The following is a 16,393-nucleotide window of genomic DNA, read 5'->3' on the forward strand; positions in this document are numbered from 1 at the left end:
ATAAGTTTGTAAACGATATACGCAATTATCGTCCTATTTCACTCTTATCCACTGTAGCAAAAATTTTCGAAAAAGCAGTCCACTCGCAACGTCTTAGTTACTTGGATGAAGGCGAGCTGTTGACGGAACCACCAATCGGGTTTCAGACCCCAGTCACTAATTAACCACAACATGTTTAACAGAGATAAGTGATTTTTTGTCTGATAACCTTGACAAACACAATGCGGTTGGGACAGTATTTTTAGATTTAAAAAAGGTCTTTGATGTCATACCCCATGATCTGCTTTTGGTGAAATTGTCCTACTTCGGCATCAACGAAACTAAACTAAATAAACTAACTAACTAACTAACGAAAAATGAACTATATAGGGCCGTTGCTCTTTTCATCAGTGATGTTCTTAACTTAATATATATTTAGTCCTCGGACTATGAAAAGTATATCTTTATGCAGACGACACGGCAATATTTCACCCAGGACCTGGTGCTTACAAAGTACAGAAACAACTACTCTAAGCAGACACTCTCCCCCTCAGTAAATAGTTTTCTGATATTGGTATGACTGCTGATTTAGACAAAAAAAAAAAACACCCCCCCCCCCAAAAAAAAAAAAAAAAAAAAAAAACACAGACACACACAAGAAAGTCATGTTATTCAGACCTCGCCGAGGAAAACAGAGACATTCTTTTCAAATTTGTATGAATGGCAGGCCTTTGGAAACTGTCACGAGAATCAAAAACACCTTGGGGTAATCTTTGAACATACTCTTGACTGGTCTCCACATGCATGTCGATGAAGTAGTCATGAAAATTTCTCTTTCTATTGTGTGTATACGAAAAATCAAATCTTGTTTGACACAGGAAATTATGAATCAGTTTTATTTTTCTTTAATACTTCCACATATTGATTACTGTTGTGCTGTATGGGTGTCACTAACAAAGACAAATTTAAACAGATTGCACCGTTGTCAAAATAAGTATGCCCGTGTAGTATTGAGTGGGGTTATTACATGTCAGCGCAAGCTCATACTCATGCTCTCAAATGGCAGTCAATATTATTGAACAAAGAATTCAATACCATTACTGTGTTCTGGTGTACAAATTGTTACACATTTTGGCCCCACCGTACATAGTCAAACCTGTGACCAACCGCTCTGCTACCACACCACTCCATTATGGGCCCTTTCTTGCCAATTACATTTACCCCAACCAAGAACTGAACATAAGAAATGCTCCTTCTCATAATCATTATGCTGCAAGCAAATCATTTATTGAGTTCAGTTCAGTTCATTTCAGTTCAAATTTATTTCATATATCCACTTTCTCAATGATGAGATTCAAAATGATTGACAGTAAAATATATACAGCCATGCCTTTTGATTGAAGAAAAACAAAACAAAAACATACTGAACACAAAATGGTCATATCATAATGATGTCACAAGTAAATATCAGAAATATAATGGGGCGTACATAAAAGCTGTAACTCTTGTAAAACTGTAGGTTCCAAAAGGCATGGTGGAGAACGGATATATTTAACTTGACCAACTAAAATTATACCAGTATGATACAAAAAATTAATATAAAGAATGAACTAATGAACCACTATTATTAGGAATATTGCTCAAACCAGACTGTACGGACCTCGCCGTGTTTGAAAAAGAATGCCATATGTTTAATATATCGGTATCTGTCCATTAAATAACTTTGTGCTGCGCACAAAGACAAAAGACTGGGAGTATGTAAAAAAAAAGTTGCTAAAAGCCTGGTAAGGTGTATCCATCACAAAGTAATAGCTGTTTTAATTTGCTTTGAAGGTGAATAGGGATAAGGAGGAAGTATTATCTTGAGGGCGGTCATTCCAGTATCTGGCCCAGTAAATATAATTGTTTTCTTTGCAAAAATAGTGCGAGTACGGGGAAGTTGATAGGCGTCACTCTGGCGACTGAGATAACAGTGAATATTAAAGAGAGGGATTTTTTTTCTTAACATGTGGATAAAAACAGATGGTAACCCATTTTTATTCAAACAACCTCCTCATTGCAAACATTTAAGAATCTTGTACGCCAACATTAATCTCTCATTTGATATGAACCTTTTGCACTTGTTAGGCATTATTCAGATATCTATTATCTCCTCGTTTGATGTTCTTTCTTATATGCTTTAATGCTCTTACGAACCGATTGTACTTAAGCTGTATACCATATTCATGTTCGTTTCGTTCTCGTTTTTTTATTGTGTACACATGTAGGTAATGTATATCGACGCAGGGCTCCCTTGTAAAGCAGGCCTTTTTGGCACTGAATGGGACTACCCTGGTTTTAAAGAAGACGTAATAAATAAACAAATAAATAAATAGAAGAATAAATGGATGAATAAATAAGTAAATAAATAAATAAATAAATAAAAAATAAATGAATAAGTAAATAAACTTTGAATGTGTACTGAACTATGAGAGCAACCAGAAAACAATTTTATTGAATGAGAATTGATAACATTAAAATTGGCTTTTAAGCGTCCATCTTCTCCTTTTGAAGAAGCATATGGATTACACGATAAGTGTGGACAGTGCCGTATGATAGGCCCCTACTGCACTGGTAGTGGCATGCCAGAAACCGCATTGCATTTTTTTTAAATAAAAAATGCCGTATTGGTATCATTGCAGAAAGAACACAATGCTTTACCTCGAAACAAATTACCAGGAAGACAGGAACAGGCCTCCTGGAGGCATTTCATGAATCATTTTTTCATCACAGGTATTTTTTTTTTACAGAGTGTTATAAGCCACTGTTTTGATCTTTTAATTGCATCTGATTTTCTGAGAACAAATTTTGTCTGAAAAATTTGTCAGACATCAGCTGTTGAACAAAACGCTTCATGAAATGCCCCCCCCCCCCCGAATTCACCAGAGTATTCACCCAATTAATGGTGGCCTTCGTGAGAAAGAACACGCCTACTATACGTGTACAATCTATTAATATAGACCCTTATAAAACGCCATAAAAAAACGTTTTGTAACATGTATGGTAACAGCTATTACTATGAACGTGTATTATGGTTAACTGCAAGTCACATAAAGCCGCGAATGTATGTCATGATCTGTGCTTAAAAGGTGATCATTTGCAGATGCACGAAACACATACCCAGCTTAAATTCCTCAAGATAGTTCTAAAATGTGAGTTGTAGGGATATAAACAACCGATGTAAAAAGGTTAATCAGAATAGTCAATGATAAGTTTTTTTCTTTTCTTTTTTTATTGCTGTGATGTTTCTTTGTTGTTTTTGTTCCTTGATGTATATTTGATGGAAATTGCGTACTATTTATTGTTGTCAGGGAATCGGCCTCGATAGGCTTCATACGGCCTTTACTGATCCCTCACGTGCTATGTTTGCTTGTATATTTTTCTCTTCTGTTTTATTGTGAATGTGATGTTTTCTTTTTAGCATGTGAAATAAATTTGAATTTGATTTGAATTTGAATTTGATTTGAAAGTACTGGGAAATAAACAAAATGTGTACAATACTTATTACAAAATTGTTTCTGGAATAAATAGTGATATCTCCTTATATTTTAGGCTTTATCGCGATCTCTTTCTTATATGATAGGATGTTTTGTGATACAGCTGAACTACACAATATGCATGAATTTTAATGTAACATTTTGTTCTATCACTGCTACCAATGCTATTCAGTTCCTTTAATTATCCAAATTAGTTTCGTTCTCCTTCATTTTTCTCGAAAAAAGACACTCAGACCAACATCCGTATTTGCATCAATTCACATTATCTGGCAAATTTTGAACCAGTTATTCTGTACATTTAAAACCCTAAACATAAACGATACCCATGTACAAAGGCACCTCGAACACCCTCCCATCCTTATTCCACAACGTGGGAGAGAGCCTAGGCCTACACTGTGAACTCCAGCGTTCACTCTCGACATTCCAAAGACTATCACCTCCGCAATTCCAAGCTCATGATAGCTCATTATAAGTCCACTATAGACACCATGGACCAGATGTTTCGAACAATCTCCCTGAGCAAAAGGAGATCAGTACTAAACTACTTTTATGGCACTTATTCCTGAATAAAAAAGAAATATAACAGCTTTGATACCACACGACAACTTTTTACGTTAGCCCTTTAATAGACAGTCTATTGATCACACAGTTTTATTATGAGTCGAGTAACTTGTTGCTAATGGTTATGAGTCTATTTAAAATCATAATCCAATACTCATGATCACATCATAACTAACAATGCAAACAGAAAAATGTTATACAGACTCACACACACACACACACACACACAAACACACACACACACACACACGACACACAAATACACAAAACAGGCCCGATCATAATGCCTGAACGTGATAAAATTGCAATACAAATTTTAATACTAGTACAATTCTAACATGCAGTTGCCCACTTCCCCGCTGACCAGCTTTTGTAGGGCTTGCTCATAATTCGAAGCCACAACTACTATAGCAGCAGCAACAACAACAACAAAAACAACAACAACAACAACAATAATAATAATAACAACAACAAAACCTAACAAAGAAAATTTGTCTCTATGACCCCATAAGATAATACTGTTTGTCGGCTCGGGTTGACGCCCACGTTAAATTGCATAATTTTGGCATGATTGTTATTGTCAAAGAAAGATATTCTTCCAAAAGATTCTTCTTTCTCTGTTTTTTTTATTCTGATTCTGATTCTGTTGCTGTTTTTCAATAATAATTCTTTCTTTGTCTTCTTGAACTTGTTTAAAAAAAATCAGATGTACTTTGTGTATAGTGATACTTTTTGCTTGTTTGTATGTTTGTCATTAGAATTGGTAGCAACGAAATGTGAGGACCCCCTTAGAGAGAGAGGGTGATGGGATAGGGTAGAAAGTGGCAGCAAAAAAAAAAATAAAATAAATGTGAAGTTTTAACTTTCTTGCTTGTTTGTCATCGATCCGATTTGACAGAGAGGTGTTAGCAAAAATGTGAAGACCTTTGTGTTTTTCTGTGTTTGTTTATTTATTTGTTTTTGTTTTGTTTTGTTTTGTTTTGTTTGGCATGTTTCTTGCTTATCGGCCAATTTGGCGAGAAAATTGTTCTTGGTTTTTTGATTTGATTTTGTTTTGTTTTTTCCTTCTTTGATATAGGCCTATATGATGTAGTGTTGTTGTTTTTTTTTTGCATAATTTCGAAGTAAATAATAATATGCATAATTTTGGGCCGCTGTGTCAAGGTCAACCCCCCCCCCCCCCCCCCCTTAGTCGCACCGGCGTAGCCTGGATAATGATCTTGTGATCTTTGGAGGGTGGCGGTTACTATGCGAGGAAGCCAAGCGACCGAACCCGAGCGATCGGAGGGAAGGGGCGGGGGAGGGGGAGGGGGGAGAACTTTTTGCATTTTGATATTGTAAATGGTGCAATTTGATGCATCTTTTTGCGCCTTTTATCGACTTGAAACGCCCCGCTTGAAGACGCACCGGCGTAGCCTGGACAATGAGCTTGTGATATTTGGAGGGCGGTGGTTACTATCCGAGGGAGGGAAGCGACCGAGCCCAAGCGAGCGGAGGGAACGGGAGGAGGGTTTGGGAGGGGGGTGTCCCCCCTCCCACGTTGAGAACTTTTTGCATTTTTATGTTGTAAATGGTGCAATTTGATGCATGTTTTTCCGTCTTTTATCGACTTGAAACGCCCCACTTGTTTAAGGTAGCAGGATATTTTGATGTGGATTATTATTGAACAATATGTCTATACAGTGGTAGCATTTAAATAAACTTCTTGTATTAATCTATTGTTACAATAATCATGAACGTTGTCGGTTAAGCAATCAAACAGAAAAGGCATGCTCACGAGGGTGTATAAAAGGGATATTTCTCCTCCCACACGAAGGTGATTTTACATTTTCAGACCTGAAATTCAGCGATCTGGTACAAACTTTTGGTGCAATACTTGGATTTTTTTCTATTTATAGTTCCCCCACCCCCCCCCCCCAAAAAAAGAAAATATATATATTTCTGGAAATAATTTAGACATTTTTTTTTTCAGGAAAGTGTTAATAGCAAAATCACGGCATTTAGCTCTTATTCCGCGTGTGCATCATCCATGTGTATGTACAAAGTCTAATGAGGTAGAGGGGGAGGGTGTGGGAGGGGGATGTCTCCTCCCACTCGACGGAGCTTTTGCGTTTTTAAAATCAAGATAAAGCTATCTGAAGAATACTTTTTGTGAGAAGTTCGGGTAGTGTGATTTTCCCCCCGATTTTTCCCCTTTCTTTCTTTTTTTCTCTTTTTTTTTGACAATCCAAAAGTGTGGGGGGCTGCAGCCCCCCCCCCCAGCCCCCCCCCCCCAACCCGGTTCCGCGGCCCCTGTGTATGAGTGGACATTAGGACAAAGATCATAATTATCTAGCTTAGCAGAATCCCATTATTCACGCTGGCCATCCCCACGGACATAGGTTATCCCTTGAACCCTTCGCAAATCCATGTATGACTGCCAAATCAAAATTGCCTGGGGGGGGGGGGGGAGTATTTCACGAAGATTGACTAAAGGGTTATGGTATGCCACTTGTTTCCCATTTCAATATATTTCACTAGCTTAATCATCACACACTTCAAATTATCATTAATGTTAACAGAATAATTTCATTGCTTTTAATGTACGTTATTCATCTTATCTTGTATTTTCAATGGCTACATTACAAATACTGTCTCAAAAATCTTCATTGTCATTAGAAATTTGAGCAACACTGAAGACACAAGCAGCATGCCATAATATAAGTTCGACTTGAGAAACATCCCCCTGAACACCCGCAAACACCCGCCTGCCTGCCCCCCCGCGGGGGCATGCGGCATGCGCTTGCCCCCGCGAAAGGCCGGGACTTCACCGCCGACGTCCGGGGGCGGGAAGCGTGTTTTTTTTTTTTGTTTTTTTTTTAAACGGCTCAGATTGGGGACCCTAACCCTCAAACCCTAATCCTAACCCTCAAACCCTTACCCTAACCCTAACCCTGACCCTAACCCTAACCCTGACCCTAACCCCAACCCTAACCCTAAATCCTAAATCCTATACCCAACGTGTTTCCCATAGGTTTACAGAAGCGGATCTAGAGGGGGTGGGGGTGGGGGTTGCAACCCTGGGCCCCCCCCCCCTCCCCCCCTTCCCCCCCCCCCCCAAAAAAAAAAATATATACCCAACGTGTTTCCCATAGGTTTACAGAAGCGGATCTAGAGGGGGTGGGGGTGGGGGTTGCAACCCCGGGCCCCCCCCCCCTCCCCCCCCCCCCAAAAAAAAAAAAAAAAAATCCGGCACCATTTTTTTTTTTTATCTTACCTTCTTTTTTTTTTAATAGTGGTGTTTTAGATGCAAGAAAACGCCATTTTCACACACAGATTTTCAAAAATTCTTCTTTTTTTAGGTCTGAAACGCAATTCTACTGCTGTGTGCGTCCTTAAAATGGAGAAAATGAAAGGAAGGCACAGTTCGCTCCATAGGCTCACGTGTTAAGAAGCTCGCGTTATCATTACTAAAATGGCTGCCATTGGGCTCCATGTGTAGTCACAGAACTTATTCTACTCTGTGTGAAGAGTTCTGTGTGTGAACTTGAACTTGAACTTGAACTTGAACTCTATTCTATCGACCCCTTTCGGAGTATGAGAACACACATTCTATATACATACAAGCGAAATACATGAAAAAAAAAGGAATATGAGTAAATGTATAACAGCAAGCTAACAGTGATAACAAGATGGCAAAAAGTATCGGAGAGATGAAACTATATTAAATACTGTAACTATCAATTCGCTTTTTCATCACACTTGCAAATCAGAACAGATATAATTTGAATAATATCAATGATAATAAGTATGTTAAACTACTAAAATCCATATACATTTGAACTTATCTACTAAACTTTGACATAATAATATGAGCAAACTTGGCAGTTTTGACAGTAATTTGACATTTGAAGTATTGAATAAACTATTTATTTTTAAAGCATTTATTTGGACGTTTGGCAAACTGAGAGGGAATATAATTGCTTCTGTCTAGCGTAAAATAAGAACACTCAAATAAACAGGGAAATTCGTCACCAATTTGACCCAGGTTACAAAGATTACATAATCTATTCTGTCTAGGAATACCTTCATATTGTCATAACGACCCTTGGTAGCTTAAACAGGGTAAATAATGATTGCCACATCTGAATTTACAGAGATTCGTTCGATCTTTATCATTAAGTTGTCTAAGGTTGTCTTTGAAAATCCTGTAAATTACACATCGGTTATTAATTTATTTGCAAAAATCTCGCTGTGCCAGTCTTGAATGATCATATCATTTTGGCGTACAAACTTGTAGCTCTAAGAGCGGGAATTAGCCATTTAGAATTTATTAACTCCTGTTGTGACCAATCGATATCGTTCCCCAACCCACAGTCAACTGTCTAAAATGCTTCGAATTTTCGTGATCCATTTAGAATGGAAGGAGTTGTTTGAATTATGATGTAAAATGTTAATCAATTTATACAACAAACATGACAATTTTGTTTGTTTCCCAGTTAAAATTCTACACCAAAAACTTAAACATTACTCTACTTTCTACCAGTGTTGGGCTCCTATAGGGCTCACACCTGTAAATAAAATGGACTGTCCCAGACCCCTTCACAAATTCTTACCAAAGATACCAAAATAAATGAAGAAAAAATTAATTAAAAATCAATGATGTAGTTTGGCAAAAAACTGAATAGCTGTAGATATTGAGTATGAATTCCTCTACAAACTGCATTTTGGTTGGAAGATGAAAGCTTTTCTGATGGAATTTGAGGGGACTATATTTCATTGGGTACATGTACGGAAAATAGGTGATTTTTTGAGTGACAAGAACTCGTAGTCTGGCTTTGCGGACCCCTGGACAGGATTAGAGCAGAACAACCCACCCTGGCAATCTGATGGATGAAAGGTAATATCTCACTTATTCAGGTTAGTGAAGATAAAACACCTCATTTCTCCCAGCTATTTTACAGAATTTTTTGAAATTTGAATTTTAACACACGTCTCTATGGGGAATTATTTACCCGTGTGAGCCCTATAATGGCGTACTGTCCACACCCGTTTATTTTGCGTGAGAAATCGCGAGAGTGTACGCCCTCTAGCGCTAGCTTCTCTACACTCTGAATGTGGTAGGCATGTATCACATAGCATGTGCACGCACGCACTGCTGCAATGATTTTGGAGTGAAGAACGACATGGCAGACAGTGGGTACAGCGTTGAAGTCCATTTTGCGCAAAGGCTTGCAGCAAACGAGAAGAAGATTCGAGACAGAGCCGTAAAAAGACTGAGGCAATGGATAGTCGCGAGATCACGAAAGGAAAATGGTAATTATTGAAATCAGAGCTGTTGTCTCTCACTGCAGAAACTAACCGCAGACTACTAATGGAGTACACGTGTGCATCTGTACAGTCCCATGTACTCAAATTTCCGTGAGTTGTCACTCTTCGTGCAACAAGAAAACTTTATTTACTGATATTTTCTAGTTGTCTTATAATTCTTATCTAGTCTAGGCCTACACTTTCAATGCCTACTACTGGAAAGAGAAGATGCAATTGTGCACTTTACGGCCCTATATTATCGGTGCGAGATTTTACCCTAATCGAGCGAGCAGTGCGTGCGAATTCGAGTTCCTATCAGCTGATCAGGTACCATGGTTCGACAGCCGGTCTTCCGGCACTGTACTGTGTACATATGTGTGAGATTTCGTGTTGGGATGCATGCAGTGTGTGTGAATGTGTCAACGTGCGTGTGTGTGATGAAAGCTCTTCTATACGGTACGCCACATGGTTGCTCTAACGCCCTTCCCTGCCTGTGCGGCGCGGCGTGATCGAGCGCGAGTTGTGCATTGATTGGCACACAACTGGAACGCAACGAGTGGTAAACTTTCGTGCTTCAATCATGATTTTAAATGAATGAATTTTGCTTGATTACTAATTAAACCTATTGTGGAGGGCATATGTCCGCTGCGGCCTTGGCGGAATTATTCTGTAAAATAATAATAAAAAAACACAAAATAATATCTCGATTCGTCAGTCCGTTAGTGTTTATTTCGTCTACACAGTCTACCAGACGCCGTGCGAAGTGTGTATAGCTACCGATTTACGGGTAGCCACTACATGGACACACACACAACACACACACACACACACACAAGCGCAAGCCTCGCCCGCGTGGTTGGTTTGCGCGATCAGCTACATGTAGCTCCGCAGAAGCGGCGTGAGTGAGGAGGGCTTTTAGTGACCTTATCACTTGTCAAACGGCGTTCCATACAGCAAGAGAAGCTCTCCAGCTGCTCAGTGCGGACTGGTTTATGGGATATCACCTTAGCACACGGCGAATGAGGTACCGATAATATAGGGCCGTAAAGTGCACAATTGCCAGAGAGGATTGGGAAATTACAGAACACCGGCTAAATAAGCATATTAGTAAGAAACAGAAACTCATTTTTTCCCCGCACAATTAAAGCATGGAATGAACTTCCATCTTCCGTAATCACACAAACTGATTCTGCTAAATTTAAGGAGATGTTATTAAATGGAATAATTGGTTAAATGTCCACCCTCCAGCACCTCCAGTCAAAACTCCAGTAGGAGTATTCAGGAGGACCTCAACCAAGTACCAAGTACCAAGTACCAAGTACCAAGCCGTCTCCGGCAGGTCTCCCTATCCTTACCGGACCTTCTTAGGCTTGCATGCACGTAGAAAAATCCCCATAGGCCATCATACCATAGTAGCGTTTATCATATGAAAATCAGATGTACACCAAGCCATGAAATGAGATCAATTATCTGTAGATTGATACATAATATACTGTAGACATGTATGAACAGTGTTCAAATCAGCCAATTTTTTTTTCTTGAAAAAATCTTTTCGCATTCACGATTTTCCCATTGTAGTGGCGGCTTCGATTCGCCCATCATCGTAAGAGAGCTCACTAGCGCTGAGCCAGTGCGTGGCATCCCCATACGCGGAATGGCAGCTGGATAAAATCACACAACACCCATACAATGCCCATACCCATGTGGATTAAGTACAAAATATACCTAAGGTCACGACAAAAAAGTGCGAAATTTTGACTTAGCGTGCTGAACAGATCATCCTCCTCGGGTTACTACATATGTACTAGCGGTAGGTACAGCAGACGCAAACCCACCTACAATTGTACAGGAAGGCATAAGTAGAACTTCTAGTTCAGGTTTGTGATTCGAACATGTTTGCCATATGTCCATATTATTATTACTTTTGAAAGGAATGATATCAATGCACCCCTGTCATAACTGATAAAGCTAGCGATCGTCGTGAATGGGCTCAGAAGTTGAGCACTGCGTACATGTACGTAGAAAACGATGTACATGCGCGAGAGCGCCATCTAGTGCTGAATGACGAACGCTACCCGTAGAATAAGCCACGAACAGATAGCTGGGCCGCTGATTGGCTGATCGCTCGGCAGTCCGCTTCACCGCACTGCGTAGTGTGCGAGACTCACTGCTCCATGGATCGGTGTGGTGTACGCAATGCGTTGCACTCAACATGCATGCTTGCCGTCTGTTACTCAAGTACAAATGTATGTAGCGGTTATTGCGGCGAGCTCGGCTTATGAGCTACCAAGTACACATGACATAATGCTACACAAACCACACAATATGGCGACCAATTTGCATTGTGGTGATGAGCTTCTTATGTGTGTTGCTCCACACCTGCACATGTCGCTACCATACAAATCGCATGTATTGATACACACGCACCAACAAATGCATCGAACTACAGTGCTTCACAAATTCATACGTTAAAGTCATGTAAAAATATGACTTATCAAATCTCAAACACAATGATAGCTTTGCTGAATACATGGTTACACCAAAGGAGGAAAATATGACAAAAGTCGAAAACTTGACGTAAAAAAAAAATGCCGAGTTTGGTATGAAACTGACTTGATGTAAAAATATGCCGAGTTTGGTATCAAACTGTTCAGTTGATCGCGCTGGAAAACGTCGCATAATGTTATAGTTAACGTTGTGGGAAAATATGTAAATGACAGGGGTAAAGAGCCAATGATGATGCAGCTTTGGTGTAGCTCCCAATTCATGAATGAAAAATGATGTGATGCTAACATGAGCAAGCGTAGCAGCAAATCAGCGAATTGTGCGTGCGCGGCATTTGAACTTATTTTTCTACGTTGCATGCTTAGAGATGAATTTTCGCGTCGTCTGGGGCCCCAAAAAAGCCCGGAAATGGAACGGCCGTTAAAAAGTAGGTTGACCACACAATTTTTATGAAAATTGAGTTGTTTTGGAGGAAAACTGCTCTAAATCAAGATGATTTTAACTTGAGTAGAGTAAACTAAAAAAAGCCCAATTTTCCGCCGGCCTCCAAAATCTTCGCACTTATCACTTATCACAAGCTAGCAAATTCTACTGTCACAACACACGCACATCACATCCTTTCACATACTGTCACACTCGTTCACCACAGGAAAGAGCCTGAGTCACCTCCAAAAATCCTTCTAAAATCCCAAATTTTCCTATCAAAAACGCAGAATCACTGCAACTTTTCCAAAGTGTGCGCAAATTAGGTCCCGTGTAAAGAATCGGGGTTGCCAAAAGAGCGCTGAAAATTGAAAAATCGCGCCATTCTGTTGCGAAATTTTTGCTTATCGCAAGCTCGGAGTTTGATGGTATCCTCAAAAACACAAAAGAGAAACAAAATCTCTGTACGTGCTGATGCAGTGAATAAATGTACAGGGGCTGAATGCAAGTGCCGGGTCCCCAAAATTCGGACACGAACGGGTGCCGCAACGTCCGCGATGCAATCTAGCGCCAACAAGGTATGGCGCGCGCTCATTTGTCAGCGGCCTTGAAAAAGTAGGTTGAGACAATAACTTTTTGTAAAAACCCTCCTCTGCATATAAATGCTCTGTCCATTGCAGACGGTGGACAAGGTACTGTCATTCAGGCAAGAATATTAGGTGTTGTGATTTAGTCAAACTTGAAATGGGATGGTCATGTTACTCAGGTCCTAAAAAAGTGCAACAAGAATCGATATGCTTCGCTCCCTCAAACGTTTTAAACTCCCCACAGCTGATTTAGTTACTACAGGCTGTATATACTCAGGATACATACGTCCTGTTCTTGAGTATGACTGCCCAGTGTTCAATGGCTCCCTCACAAAGAAACTTGAAAGTCAGTTAAATAGACATGATTCAGAAAAGAGCCTGCAGAATGATATTAGGCAAAAACTACACATCGTACGTTCCAGCTCTTGAAACCTGCAAGTTGGGCACTTTAGCCGACAGGAGAAGACAGCTGAGTCTAGAATTGCTTGTTGTATGGTTAAAAACCCACTCGTATCCCACTGGTTCCCTGCTAAACACCAAGGACATCATAACATTGCGTTCAAACACAAGGTACAGTGTACCAGCAATATAAATGTAAAACAAAACGGTTTCAGGACAGTGATACACCATATTTCATTAAAGCCTTACAATCGTGGCGAGTGGTTTGTGTGGCACAGAGACGAACACAACACGCTGCCTCCCCCCCCCCCCATTCTGTATCAAATGTTGTGACACCAAATGAGAATAGCGCTGGCTCAATAGTTCAGCGAACACACACTGCAGCTCAAATTCACGTGACCCAAAATGGCTGTCCGAGCCACGCGAGCTTCCGAATGGAAGCACACTCACAGTGCGCATGCGCATAAAGAGAGGCCAAAAGAGCCACGCGTCTTCTGGCCTCTCTCCTCCAATCACCGCAGCTCGCGGTCACAATAATTGTGTATGATGCGTACACACACAGGCACACACACACGTGTCTCAGTGGCAGCATTGTCCCACACGTTTTTGGATATAGCACTGCAGTCTGGCATTGCATCCACAAATTTCGTTCGTTCGTTCGGAGTTTACAAAATAACGTACCATTAGGGGTTAGGATCGTCCGCCTTTAATCTACTGAATAATAAAGATTAAAGAAGTTTTTATGCATAGATCTGTATAAGTAGCACTTTAAGTATAATGTTTTCTGGCTGTTTGTTCATCAGTCTATCACCTGTGTTGTTTGCTATATTATGGCATTATTTGTAATGGAAAAATATATTGTGAATTTGAGTAAATGACTGGATATTTGGTAATATATATGAAATAATAGTGAGGATTTAGCTGATTTTATCAGTTTTTGAGCCATAATTTTTCATGATTGTTATAGCAGAGACGGGTAGATTTCGCTTTTTTTTTCAATTTTAAATATTGTGTTGTTATAGTAACCACATTTTTTATATAGAAAAAAAATAAGTGTGGATTGAGTTCATTGAAGTTGAGCACTGCGTGCGTAGAAAATTATGTACATGCGCGAGAGTGCCATCTAGTGCCGAATGACGAATGATAGCAAGACAAACTAATTTGTTACACATGTCAATTTACTGATGAAATCTCACACGAAGTACTGCAAAAGCTGTTATTTAGTTCAATTGCAATATGGTTGTGAAATACATTGTAAACATGATAAATAATAAACGTTTATTTATTGATTTTCAACATAAATTTATAGTGTTCAAAAGGAAACTCTTCAAAACTTGAACCGTTGTATTTTAAATAAAATATTTTTGAAATTTCCAGGTAGACACAGCAATATTCTTAGTTCTCATTATGTCAATGTAAACTTTAGTACAGGCGAAAAGAGTTCCTTTTGGGACAGCCACCCCAATTTGAACACTTCATACCAGCCATCAGCCACTGGACCATCTACACAAGGGAATCCAAACAAATTTCAAATCCCATATGCCAGCACGTATAGAATCTGTAGTGATCTTTTTTATGCCTCCGCCACGAAGTGGTGCCGGAGGCATTATGTTTTCGGGTTGTCCGTCCGTCTGTCCGTCCTTCCGTCCGTCCGTCCGTGGACAGGGTAACTATCAAAACCTTTTGAGGTGTCCTAATGAAACTTGGCATGTATATTAATTAGGGGGTGAAATTGTGCCTATCAACTTTTGGGTGCACATGCTCAAGGTCAAAGGTCAAAAGGTCAAGGTCAAATACATAAAATCTTACTATTTCCACCATATCTATGCAATACCTGAAGATATTTTTTTGAAACTATAGTGTATACATGCATTACCCAATTAAGATTCCCTAGTGAAAGTTTGGGTCATGAGGTCAAAAGTCAAAAGGTCAGGTGAAAATATTAAAACTTTACCTTTTTTCTCTGTACCTTGGAAATTGTTCAAGATATCTTCATGGAACATAGTATATATACATGTACTGACTGGCAGTGATTATCTAGAGAATTTAGGGTTCCATGGGGTCAAAGGTCAGGGGTCAAAAGTCAATGGTACCACTTCAAAATTTTACTATTTCCCTCATGTTTATGCAATGCCAGGAGGATTATTATTATTTTTTTTACACTCGGTGTATGCATGTATAACCTAATAGAGATTCTGGAAAGTTTTTTTTTTTTCCTCAAAGGTCAAAAGATCAAAGATCAAGTGAAAGTGCTGAATTAATTTTTTCCTCCATATCTCGGAAGTGGCTCAAGTTATCTTGAAACGTACTACATACAGTATTTATGCATGTTCTGCCTGACAGTGATTATCTTATGAATTTTAGGGTCAAAGGCCGGGTGAAAATGCTAACAATTTACTATTCAATACAGAAATTGCACTTTTTCTCCATACCTAGAAAATTGCTGAATGCATAAACATATGAATGGGTCAAAGTCAAGAAGTTAAAGTCCTTAAATCCCAGATACATGCTCTCCTATTCATCCAATTAAACCTAGGTCAAGGAAGGTGAACATTCAACACATTTGTGACAAACTTGTCATATTAATATTTTGCCAATTTTGTGAATATGTAATCACACATTGTCCACATGTACTATCTCGACCTATTAGGAGAATCATGCATTAGGTGGAGCCATAACAGTCGCCATAGCGACATTTCTAGTTAATACTTGCACTTTTCATCTGGGCACTTGACAAGCACAAGTACGATGATACGCCAACGGCGGTCTGTACTTTACTGAAGAAGAAAAGAAGAAGAAGAATTACACTGCCAATCGTGCCTTTGAATAAACCTCGCTATTTTCCAGCTAAATTTTGCATGCATCTCAATGAGCCCAACAGGTCGATTCATTGACAGTGGTAATGGACAGTGACAATAACAATGTACGCCCCATATTCCACACATTGTGAACCCTACTGGTTATATCTATGGCAAAAGCTGAATTCTCGCTGCTTTAGGTGTCTCTGAGAGTGCAAAATAATCACATTTTGAAAATTGGGTTGACTAAAATGGTCCTAAAATCATAATGCATTAACCCATTGAGGACAGGATGATTTTGCTACAATATATATGC

The 16,393-nt window shown here is 39.4% G+C and overlaps 1 protein-coding gene across 1 annotated transcript in view; it reads left to right on the forward strand.

The window, feature by feature from the left end:
- Window positions 1-9,236: 9,236 nt before the first annotated feature.
- Window positions 9,237-16,393, forward strand: part of LOC139728636 (uncharacterized) — a 44,409-nt gene continuing 37,252 nt past the window's right edge. The window contains exon 1 of the mRNA XM_071639575.1: window positions 9,237-9,371. Within this exon, the coding sequence (XP_071495676.1) occupies window positions 9,242-9,371 (130 nt within the window). The 5' untranslated portion in view covers window positions 9,237-9,241. The remainder of the gene's footprint in view (window positions 9,372-16,393) is intronic.

This window comes from Diadema antillarum, unplaced genomic scaffold (assembly GCF_040938485.1).
Source record: "Diadema antillarum isolate AM-2024a unplaced genomic scaffold, OU_Dant_1.0 seq00000188_RagTag, whole genome shotgun sequence".
Taxonomy (NCBI): Eukaryota; Metazoa; Echinodermata; class Echinoidea; order Diadematoida; family Diadematidae; genus Diadema; species Diadema antillarum.